Source organism: Tetranychus urticae, chromosome 3 (assembly GCF_039701765.1).
Source record: "Tetranychus urticae isolate SD_2017Ah chromosome 3, NJAU_TeUrti_SD_1.0, whole genome shotgun sequence".
Classification (NCBI taxonomy): domain Eukaryota; kingdom Metazoa; phylum Arthropoda; class Arachnida; order Trombidiformes; family Tetranychidae; genus Tetranychus; species Tetranychus urticae.
The window spans coordinates 15,922,094-15,934,482 of NC_142960.1; the positions used below are offsets into that span (position 1 = coordinate 15,922,094).

Below are 12,389 nucleotides of genomic sequence, written 5' to 3' on the forward strand. Positions count from 1 at the left end.
ATCTTTCGTGCCAAATTTTGAGTGGATTTGACTGGGACAACGCACAGTAATTTGAAGGTTGAGATCTCACGATTGAGAGCTCATAGACTTCTCCATTCAAGGTCTTGGTGCCATAAATTATTGGGATATCACTTTGAGATCTCACCGAAATTTCTTTACCAGAGGCTACAATTTTGAGTCCTTTGCTAGTCAGAACTCCCATTGACACAATGTGGTCTACTGTTAGGTCAGGCACATGTTTGACAGACAAAAATTCATTTTTATGCCAAGCTTTACCATCAAAGACTTCAACTTTGATATTGCCAGTACCAATCGCTTTCATCGTACCACCATCTCCGAGGATGAACTCTTCTGGTGGATCCAACACTTTGTAATTAGAAAACTCATTTCTATGTTTTCCCATATGACTGGAAGCTCCTGAGTCAAGTAACCAAACCGATTGATTCCCAAACTGAGATCTCATCGTAAGACCATACTGGTTAACTTTCAATTCATTGCCTTTACCAGCTTCCGGACAATCCCTTTTGAAATGACCACGCTTGTTGCACCGATAACAGCGATAAGTCTTTTTATTCCTGAACCCTTCTTTCCTTTTGTGCATTACCAATGCTTCTCCTTTTGTAATCTGGTGAGCTCCCAATTTGAGCTCTCGTTCCGCTACCAAGAGTTGTGATTGTAGATCATCCAGTTTAAATTCGATACCTCCAATAGCAGCTAACCTCCATGAAGTTCTAAAAGTGTCATACTCCTTTGGTAAATCGTTGATGATTTTAGCAATAACCGTTTCTGAACTTGGTTGATTTTGAAGATCCGTAAGTTGCTTGAGAATAATGTTTAACTCACTGAGATAGTTGCTCACATTCATATCATCCCGAAACTTCAATTCGTGAAAGGCTTGGTTGCACAAAAACTTATTTGTTGTGGTGGACTGTTCTCTGTACTTCAACAATGTGTCCCAGATTTCCTTTGAAGTTGAACATGAACGAATCAATGTATGATGCTCTTCATCAAGCGAAGTTGAAAGAACTCCTCTAGCTCTGGCATCTTTAACCCGCCAGGCTTTAAGGGCGACTGCATCTGCATTTCCAGGATTAACTTCAATACCGGTAACAACATCAAGAAGATCCTTAGCTTCAAGTACGCTTAAGATGTCAAATTTCCAACGTTGAAAAGACTTCACTGTCAAAACAGGGACATGAAATTCCGACTTTTCCATCCTTGAAAACGAGACCTTACCGAACAGTAACACAAACAATTTTAGAAACTAGTTGAGTTTAACGCAGTTTTTAACACGAGCACACTGGGCCCATAACCTGTTGGTATTTCACTTAGAGAAATTTACTTGTCGTTTCAATAGCTTTATTGCAAAAGGATAATTTTTTAAAGTGGTACACATCAGTTTTAAAGGTTACAAAAGGGGCATGGCTAGTTTATAAAAATCTTACTCAGTGAGGACTCAATTTGAGACCTCGAACTCCCAATGTGAGATCTCGCAAGCTCAATGTGAGATCTCGGAGGTTCAATGTGAGATCTCAGAGTATCAATCTGAGATCTCATTAGTCGACATAGCCTGAGGGCTCATTCTGAGATCCTACTTAGAGAGATTACTTATTAACCTTTAATGCTAATCTGAAGTGAGAGTGCATATTCTCAACAATTTTTCACTCAAAAATTGTCCATTGTCAAATGACAAGTTTCTTAGCTGCGCCAAATCCATTGGAAATGGCACAAAACTCATGCTCTTTGACTATATCGACAATTGATCAAAATTGGCCAGAAATGTTGAAAAAATGAACATGTGAATAAGCACAACTTGTCCGACGAGAAATGATCATTTTCAAGAAAACCTGTAAAAACGAGCTTCTGACTCTGAAGAGGTCTACAAAAGCCCGGGTTCACAGGGTAACTCGCTAACGACTTTACCCATTGAAAGGCAATTGAAAGACAAAAGCAAATTAAACATAATTAAAGGCTGAATAAATAATAATATATAGCAAGCAGAAGGCAGCAAAACAAAAAAAAAACAATAAAACAATAGTGATATTAAATGAATGATATAAAAAAAGTTATGTTTATAAGTGTGACTATTATCATTAAAATTTTGTTTTGTTTTGTTTTTTTTCTTCATTTTATTCATTTCTGTTTGTTTGATTCAGCAAACAGCAAATGAAAGGAACCAAAATATTATTATTATACAGTTAATAGCTGTGTAAACTCAAAAACTATGTAAATGGGAAAAGCGATTGACGACACTTAATAAAGACAGAAGGCAGGAAAAAGACAGAGAAGTGATCTGAAGGTTTCACGAATAAAAAAAAAGTTGCCTTAATATAGGAAAATATTATAATTATTATTTTCATTAAAACATTTAAAATGGCTGACAATGTTGGTCAGTGCATTTGGCAACATTTCCAACTCAATTTATCGAAGGAACAAAATTTGAAATTGAAATGTTGATCGAGAAAACAACAAAAAAACTGACTTTTGGGTAAAAAAAAGTGAAAATGAAAAGGTTCAACAGAAAAATCGATATTTTCTTTATCATGAATATAAATGAATTTTGAAAATTGGACATAAAATAGAAACAATGTTGTCCATCAAGACTATCTGAATGATAACTGGTGAATCATGAAAAGTAAAAGGTTGACCAAACCAGGGATTGAGGTCAAAATTTATCGACAGAAATGAAATGTTTAACGGAAAAGGACAAAATAGGAAAAGTCAAAGTACTTACCTTTGAAAGGATCGAAGTCAAAAACAAAATGGACAAAAGGTTAAAATTTTTCGAATCGAATTTTGGAAATCACTAAATCTATTTGATGAAACGATGAACGGTGCTAAAGGTGACGGTGATCAGTTCATTGTTGAGATTGAAAATTGAAACAATTGCAAGAGGGAAAAGGTCGACTCTGGAAAAGGGGAGTTTTTAATATGATAACATGTTACATGATGTTTAAGGGACACAAAATGCTGACATGGAGATGATGATGAGGATGAAGATGATGATGGCTGTTGAAGCATTTTTTCATCTTCATCTTAATTCGCATTTCTTGTTCGTCGTTTTTTTCCTGCTGCTCAAGAAGATGAAGGAAAAAAACATTCTTGGTTCATACACACTATTGGGTTACTTAAGTGATACACAACAGACAGAAAATAGACAGAGTCAAGAGAAAGAGGCAAAAAGTCAGGGGAAAGGGAATGATGATGATGATGATGATGAAGATAAAGAAGTCAACTTTTAAGAGAGAAACACATGCGCAAAACTCGAAAGGGAAAAAATATTTTCCTTTCTATTTGTCTCATTTTTCTCGCTCTTCTCTCTTTCAACCATTTTTAATGTTCACTAAATGATGAAGATGGGAATGCTGATGACAAATGCAGAACAAGAATTATTAATAGAAGAGAACAAAAAAAGTGACTTCAAGAGCTTAGAGCTGCCCTTTTCTTGAACCCAACGAGTCACAAGAAGTGCCAATAATTGAATCTTGAATAGCTGGTCAACTCATGAAAACATGGCAACATTTTCACTGTAAGAATTGATACTTTTAAATGAAAGAGGAAAGATGAAAATTTGTCAAAAACTCACCTTAAATGTTGGTCACTTGATATAGTTTTGATGGCACAACTGAAAGAACATGATTTTTGAATTTGAAAGGTCGATGTTCCAACGTCCAAAAGTTTCAATGTTTCAACGTTTCGATGTTTTTGAATGCTGCAAGTTGAAAAGACAATGTTGATGTAATTCGTTGACACTGAGTTAGAAAGTGGAAAAGGATGAAAAGTGAAAAAATGCGATTAATGGTTACGGAATTGGAAGAAGAAGGAGAACAAAGAGAGACCCAAATAGAGAGAAGAGAGTGAAGATAAATGATGAAAAGAGAGAGAGAGAAAAGGATGAGACAAAAAAAAAGTTTTATGTTGCCAGAGAACCGGTTTTTTGGGATTGTCCATAGCTTTAGTTAAATAAATTATTCTCAGCGTCACCAAGGAGTTTTTTTGATGCTTGTTTTTTCAGCTTGTAACTTCCTTCCCTTATCATCATCATCATCATCTTGCTCTTCTTTCAGGCGGGCTTGACGCTTCAACATCTCTTATCATTGGGCGCTCCTTTAGCTTTTAACGCTAATGTTACCAAAAACTTGCAATAATAGTAATGATAATAGTAATAATAATGATAATGATTGAAATAATAACAATAATGATAACTTTTTTTACCTTTAAACTTTTATCATTTTTATTATTTCGCCTTTCTTCAAATCTTCTTGCTCATCATCATCATTGTCTTTGTCGTTCAGATCCTATTTTTACCTTCATTTTTAGGTCCACAAAAGGTTATCTTGGAAACTTTTTTTGTTATTTCATATTCTTTTATCATCTTTATCATCATTTTTATCATCATCATCATCATTCCCTTGAAAGAAAACCATTTTTTTGTTTTCTTCTGTTAAATTCAATGAATTTAGCTCAAGGCATCAAGATATCTAAATATTTTTTGTTTAATTTTTTGCTTTACGCTATCATTATCCTTGTTGTTGGAACCTAAAAATTTTTGTCCCTTTTTCCTCATTTGTACAACGATTTTTGGTCATTTTTATTCTAAACGCTTAATTGACCACAAACGGGATTTGTGAATAATCACAAGTCTCTTGCGGAAAACCAACAAGGATAAGTTGACTAAAAGTTGATGAATTAGTTAACAATTAATGTTGTGAAACTGATGATCATTAGAATGCAATTTAATGTATTTTTAACTCAATTTTTGATAAAGTTTTAATCGATTCGTTTAAAGATTCAAATGCATTTAGATAGTCACCAATCACAAGGTCGACAGAAAGCAATGGACAAATAATAGTCCGAAATGCGCATTGGTCAGACTCAATCTTTTCCTCGATCAAAAATTTTCATAAATCACTAATGCTAAAAGGTTATTCTTGTTATTTTTGCCGATTCTTCAAATTTCTCGATCGAACACACTTCGATCTTAAAAGTTGGACTTTGAGGGCCAATCCAAGAGCCGAAAGCAGCAATAGAAAGTATCTGTAATAATTGAAAATAAAGTTGGAGATTTTGGAATAAGTTCATCAATTTTAGAAAATGATGAAAAAATGAATTTTCTGAACTCATTTCGGACAAGAAAATGTTGAAAGTTTGAAGCGTAAGTGAATACCAATAGATGGCGTTTAAAGGCAAGGTTAAAGTTGATCAGTTTATGTGTCAAAAAGAGCCGCAAGTGGGTCAAAAAGAGATTCAAGTTTTCCAATTACGTTGGCCAATGGTTAATCAATGCCAAATTAGACTCAAGGTAAGAAGCATGAGAAGATAATTTTTTCTCGCAAACTTAATTTCTCAAGGCATTTTCATTGTATTTTTTCTTCTCCATCCACACATTTATCCTCATGTCAACGTTAATCACAGGCACACAACCACCAATCGTCATCATCCTGAGCAACAGAACTTGCAGAATTGTCAAAGTTAGAAAGCGGCGAGAAAAGAGAGAGAGAGAGAGAAAAAAAAGATTTGCAAAAAGAAGAAAAAAAAAGTTTTTTCTTCACTTTTTTCCTGTTGAAAAAGTTTTCAACTGAAACAGGAGGAGTTAAAGTGGAGTAAAAGGAGGATACAAAAGTGTATCACGTGGTTGGTGAAAGAAAGATGGAGAGAAGATGAGGAAAGAGAGAAGAGATGATGATAAAGAGAGAGAAAGTGAGGAGACAGAAAAGGGGTTTGTAGTTCTAATGCGTTGTTTGTTGTTGTTTAGCTGAGTTTAACTTCAACTTTTGGGCAAAACTTTTTTTACTTAACATTCTTGTCACTCAATGACACCTATCGGTCTGTCACTCTGTTTCATCATCATGGCTCACTATTAGTCTTCAACCTTCTCGATTACTCTTCATCTCTCTCTCTCTCTCCTCTTTTTCCGTCTCTTCTTCATTCTCCAACCAAAGACAGTAGTTGAACAGTTTTTACTCGAGTCTCATGTTGCTCCTTACCGTCTTCCACTCATCCTCCTCCTCCTCATCCTTATCATCATCCTCATCCACAACAACATCAACAACGTGTAGTCTCTTCAAGTCTCTCAACATTTATCTTTTAAATGTGTTTAACTAAAACATCTTCATCCATGGTGACTATGCTATCAAAAAAGAGCAGTTCAGCCGCAAGGCGAATGCGAACAGCTTATACAACAAATCAACTTCTCGAACTGGAAAAAGAGTTTCTCTTTAATAAATATCTATGTCGACCGAGACGCATCGAGATAGCGTCGACTCTTGAACTAAGTGAACGACAGGTTAAAGTTTGGTTTCAAAATAGACGGATGAAGGCTAAACGTCAAAATCCATCGAAAGGCAGTGCTTCATCGGCATCATCGTCATCTTCCTCTTCCTCTTCTTCATCCTCATCATCCTCGTCATCATCTTCATCGTCATCTTCAACAACCTCTGAATTGTCACTGAAAACGGAACCCGATTCAGAGGGAAAAGTTAAATATGACCATTCATGTGATAACCCGTCTTCAGCTGTATCCACACTTTCATCCTCATCGTCACCCTCAGCAACCTCATTAACAGCAACCGCAACAACAACAACCTCACCTTTGGATGTTAAATGTTCCCTCAATGACCTGGACAGTCACAAGGAACAGAATCACTCTGATTATCCATGTGATTATCCTTCTTCACATTCATCTTCAGCTTCCTCAACACCAATCATGTATGGGCCAACAGGCAAGGCAACAACTCCAGTCACACCGATAACCAACAACCTACTCAATGGATCTCACCGGTCAACCTCAACTGTACCCTCGACCCTATCCAGTGGACTGTCAAGCTCATCCACTGTCACCACTTGCACCACATCGACAACCTCCTCATCCCTGTCCAACTCTACCTACTCTACAACAACACCTTCCAATACCATTAAATATGAGAATCGTGAAAATGATCTAGTGAAAGGTTATTATGATTATCCATGTGATTATCCTTCCTCATCATCAGCCGTCTCCTCACTTTCAACCTCATCTTCATCTGGATCGACCACTTCATCATCCGATGTCAACTATCCAACCGGTGAAAGTGATCCAGTGAAAGGCTATTATGATTACCAATGTGATTATCCTTCCTCATCTTCAGCTGTCTCATCCCTTTCAACCGCATCAACCTCACCCGCCTCATCAGCATCAATACCAACAGCTACAGGACACATTTACAATGGTCCAACAACGGTACCAACGGTAACACCGACAACAGGGGCAACCAATACCATGCCAAATGGATCTCATTTTGACGACTTTTATCTTGAAACCTCAAATGGTAGCTATTTTGAAGTACAAAACACCAACATATCAAGTACTGAGAGCGAAACTCACAACATTCCCGAATCCAGTTTATCAATAGGTAACATGTACAATCATCACCATCACCATATTCAACAACAACAACAGCAACCATTACATCACATAAATCATCTTCAACAACAGCAAATACCAAATCATTTAAATCATATTCAATCACAGCAACCACAAACTCACCAGCAATCAAACATTTCACATTTACAGCATCAACAGTCCCAACAATCCCATCATCAACACCATCAACAAACCCAAAGACAACAGCAGCAACACTACCTTCCTCAACAACAACAACAACACCGTTCATTTCCCAACCAATCTCAACATTTATCATCGTATAACAATGTTGACGTAAACTCAGGCGATCTGGAATCAACATGTTACAATGCAAATAACACAAACATTAACAACCTTTACGATTCCAATTATTATCCGGAATATTCATCATGTGGATCAATCAACAATGATTACAACAATTTTAACAATTCAACAAATGATTTCTTTTCAAATGAATATTATCAACTTTGTTGACCAAAAAAAAGCCGGAATCTCGAAGCAACAAAAAACAAGACAAAAACTTGACTCGTGATTGACCCAACGATGAAACCAAAAAGTCACTTAGACATGCAACCAACTAGGACAAAGACGAGGACAGCAACTGGGGTTACACTTACCAACACTTGTACATAATTCAATTAATCAAAAGTTTTCTTCTTTTGCTTTCCTTTGTAAATGTAATTGACTTGAAAAGTGAAAATGATAAGTTAAATTGTAAACAATTAACAGTGCAAAGTTTGTAAAGTAACAAAAAAATGCAATGATGATAATGATGATCAATCTTTCCTTTTCAAGTTTCTTCATTCATTTGATTGTCAATAATAGCAATTAATAATATTATTTCGTGGTTCCTCAACTCTTCCTTTTGTTTCCTTCCTTCATGATGCAAACCAAAAAACAAACTCATCATCCTCATCATTATCATCATCATGAAAAAGTCAATTTTTTTCTCTCTATCTCTCTCTTCGTTTGCTGGAATCAAAAGTGAAACAAAAAGGTTGATAGAAACAGTACAATCTCAACTATTCTGAATTCTTACCTTTCGATTCTAATGTTCAAAGTTCTGTTCGAAAATCCTTTTTGCTTCTTCCTTTTTTTGTCAACCCTTTTCTTTCCCGCTCTTATTGAACACTTTTTTTGCTGTATAAATTTTATTGAAACAAAAAATATAATTATAATCAAAAAATTATTGACACAAATATGATTTAATTAAAGTGAAATACAAATTTAACATTTTTCATGAGTTTAAAAATTCTTTTCTTTTCCAATGAATGAAGATTGTAAGGCGAAACAAAAAAGTTCAACATTGATTGGTGCGAGTTAATTACCGAAATTGAAAAATTATCTCACATTTAAATAATAATTTACTTACCAACCTGTTGTTGGCTTTTCAAGTTTTTTTCACTTGATTGAGCTTTTATTTGAGAAAAAAACTTTTACTTTTGTTTTTGTTTTTTTGTTTTTCATTCAAATTCATTCAGCTCAAACAATTATAATGTTAAGATTTTAAACAAAAAGTGAACTTTTTCCTCCTCACATTCATTTCAATCCAAGTACAATCCAAGTATTGTATTTACAGCTCAAACTTTCCCTTTTTTGAACAAGCTAAAACGGTTCAATGAGATAAACATGTAAATGGGAGAAACTGAGTTCCATTGTCAAGAAATTTAATTGTAAACTATCAAGTTGATTGTTGAAATTTTGAAAGTCGTTGCTTGTTCTCCTAATGAGATAAAGTTGATTAATTTTTTGAGTCAAGGGAAAGTCTAGGCAAGTCGAGTCTTGATTCAACAAATAAAAGACCGACTTTTAAGTTGACTCAAGTTGAATAGACATTATTGGTTTATTTCGTATTGTGACAACAATATTTATTGAAACATCAAACCTTCTGTATTAACTTACAATGATGACAAATTTTGATGACTAAAGTTGATTTGATTCTAATAAACATGTCATGTCGTAAGTTTATTGAGTGAATTTTGTTTTGCAGTTTAGACTTGAAACAAAAATCTTATCGAAAGACTGATCAACTTGGTCAAAGTTCACTCAAAGTGGAACCAGATCATTTTGTATTGACAAAAAATTGGTTAGGTTGTGTTAGGTTAGGTAAGATTAGGTTGGTTAAAACCAAAGACAACTGGGTTTACAGAACTGGTAACTTTGATGAGTAAAGTTGATTAAATCCAAGAGAACTGAGTCCAGAAGCGAAAGTCATATCTAAAGACTGACTAATTTGGTCAAACGTGGATCAAAGTTGAACTAGTTTATCTTGGATTGTGATGGCAAATCGGTTAGGTTAGGCTAGGTTAGATTGGTTAACCAATGACTATTTAACTAAAGATTGATTTTATAATGCACATTTTATTTTTGTTTTTGGATATCAGTTGATCATATTGAACCTTAAATAAAGTGTTTTATCTTGATTCATTTCAACAGAATGTAAATTATTTTAACCTTTATCAATCAGTGTCAATCAATTTCTATATCAGTTAATATATTGCGTGCATCTTATTCCCACTGGTTGAAGTGTAAGTAGACGAACCAACCAAATGATTATGAAGTGATACTTACAATGTTAGTATTTTGAGCAAAACTCATCTTTTTTAATTTAATCACAAATCGCTGTTGGGAATTGTGGGAAAACTTAATGGAGAGAGCGATATTCAATGAGTGAGATCTACAAGATTTGCCTAGTTTTTAACGAATAATTTTTCAATATGCAATCTCATGCAAAGGGTCATGAAATTTTCTGTATTGTCAGGAATTTCCGTGAATCCTAAACTGAAACAATCTAAAAATTTTTTGACCTAACTTGATTATTCTAAACTTTTACACGATTCCTGCATTTAAACCGGACTTTTCAAGCTGACACATTTTGTTGCTGCAAAATGAAGGATTATCTGAGATTCAAATCTAAACGGTGAAAGTTCAACTTTTGACTTTTTTTGGGAGCAAATTTAGTTGAAAATTCCAACTGATGATTCAAGGTACAGATACACAGAGAAATGGTTCAAATGATATTCGGAAGTTCTGAGTTGCAAGTAAAAACAGAGAAGAGGAAACATTTTTACCAAAAAACTTTTTTTTCTCCTCTTAATGTGTATATAATAATAATATCACAACATTCACATACAGATTCATAAAGGCTCAAACACATTATAGGTCAGAATTGAACGGAACTAAGAGAAAGAAAGAGAGAAATACATGGAAAAGATGAAGAGAGAGAGAGAGAAGAAAAAAAATGAAAATGAAAAAAAGATAGCAAAAAGATGAAGATAGGAAGAGAAGAAGAAGAAGATTAAAGTTCGGCAGAACAAAGCACAAGATGAAAAAAAAAGATTTTTTTTGTTCCACCAAAGAGCGAGAGAGAGAGAGAGAGAAAACTGAATGGATGATGAACAGAGAGATGAAGATGATAACGGAGAGAGAATGAGAAAATAGAGGAAAGAAGAAGAAGAAAAGATGAAGAGAAGTAAAAAAAGTGAGAAAACGCAAGAAGCACGAAAAACGATATCAGGTTAGTAAGCTTCTAATTAGCAACTTTTTTTTCTTGTTCATCTCATAATATTGAATTTGTATTAGACTGTAGTTAAGCATCTCGAGATGTAACAAGATGAGAGCATAAAAAAACTAATTCAATTTTGCTTCAGTTTTGTTACTCTCTGTTTATCTGATAACCAACTTTTTGACATAATTGATGACCTTAAAAATTTGTTTTTGCTTCGTTTTTTTCACTCTTCTGTACTTTCATTGCTTCACTGAACTTTTTTTTTGTTTCTTCAGAGTTTTCATCTCGTTTCATCGTCTGTTGCAGTCTCTGATCAGAAAAGAAAAGAAGGGGAAAAAAGTTTGCAATTTTTATCTTCAGAGTTGACATGATGATGGGAATGATGATGATGTCTTTCATCAACTTTTTGATTCAACCTTTCAGTTTGTTGCAAAGAAAAATATTTATCTTCTGTTCGAAAATTTTTGTAAAAATTAATAAACATTTATAGATTTAATCAATCAACTATTGGGAAAAGAAAAGGTGAAAAGAGATTTCGACTAAAACTGTCAAGTAAAGTGAACAATTTGATGCATCGTTTACAGAGACTTTCAAACAGATTCAATAGAATTTTGGACATTTTTCGATTTCAAAGAGCTTTTGTTTTTGCTTGCTGTGCATTTGTAAAGATACAGAGCATCCGGAAACTCGATACCATTTCAATTCTCCTAGCAAGGAAATAAATCGAAGTTTCTAAAACTATTGCAAGCAACTGCTCAAATGAGAAGGAAAGACAAAATGGAAATGCTGTTCTTGGAATTTCAATAAACTTCTATGCATTCCATTGTGTGAATTTCTTAGAAAGCTTCATTTTTCATCGAAGTCGCTTATGGAAATGCTTCCTATTTTATTGACCGAACCATTGCCTTTAATAACATCGAGTTAAATGCACAATACAGGTGCAAAGGTAGTATCCAATCATGGAATTAAATTTTATGCAGAAATCGAAGGAATGATGTATGATCTCATGAATTGCAGAGCCAGTCAAAGATAGCTGAGATTGTCCGTTGTCATAACATAGTTGAATTGACCGAAGACAAAGTTACCTCAAACACCAGCTCATAGGCGAAACTTTAGCCAGTGTCTGGATAAGTTACTTTCTGGGCTGAAGTCTGACAAAATCAGCAGTTGTAGGACAAAAGTCTAGAAATTTCGATAAAGAGTTTTTCAGGAAAAATGCCCAGAATGGTATCAAAACAGATTGGTTTGTTTGCAGAAGCGAACAAAAAGTTATTTCAGAAACTCATAATTACTCCGAGGGTGAATCTCTCAATAAATTGGTGACTTTGAGTTTTGATGAATTTTCATTTTCAAACTTTTCGATTCATTCGTTCCATTGCAGTTCTTCTCCCTAATTTTTTTTCTTAGATCGAAGTTAACTTCAACTTCGAAATGTTCATTTCAGACGATTTGCGGCATTCCCACATTGCATCTCTTAAC

The 12,389-nt window shown here is 34.4% G+C and overlaps 1 protein-coding gene across 1 annotated transcript; it reads left to right on the top strand.

Moving 5' to 3' along the window:
* The first annotated feature begins 5,700 nt into the window (after positions 1-5,700).
* LOC107364277 (uncharacterized) lies at positions 5,701-8,633 on the top strand. The gene has a single exon (XM_015931611.3). It carries the CDS (start codon positions 6,092-6,094, stop codon positions 7,874-7,876), a length of 1,785 nt encoding a protein of 594 aa, XP_015787097.1. The 5' UTR covers positions 5,701-6,091; the 3' UTR covers positions 7,877-8,633.
* The last annotated feature ends 3,756 nt before the right edge of the window (positions 8,634-12,389 follow it).

Excerpts from the sequence above, each read along its gene's own strand:
- LOC107364277 (XM_015931611.3), top strand. The coding sequence starts at position 6,092 with ATGTGTTTAACTAAAACATCTTCATCCATGGTGACTATGCTATCAAAA.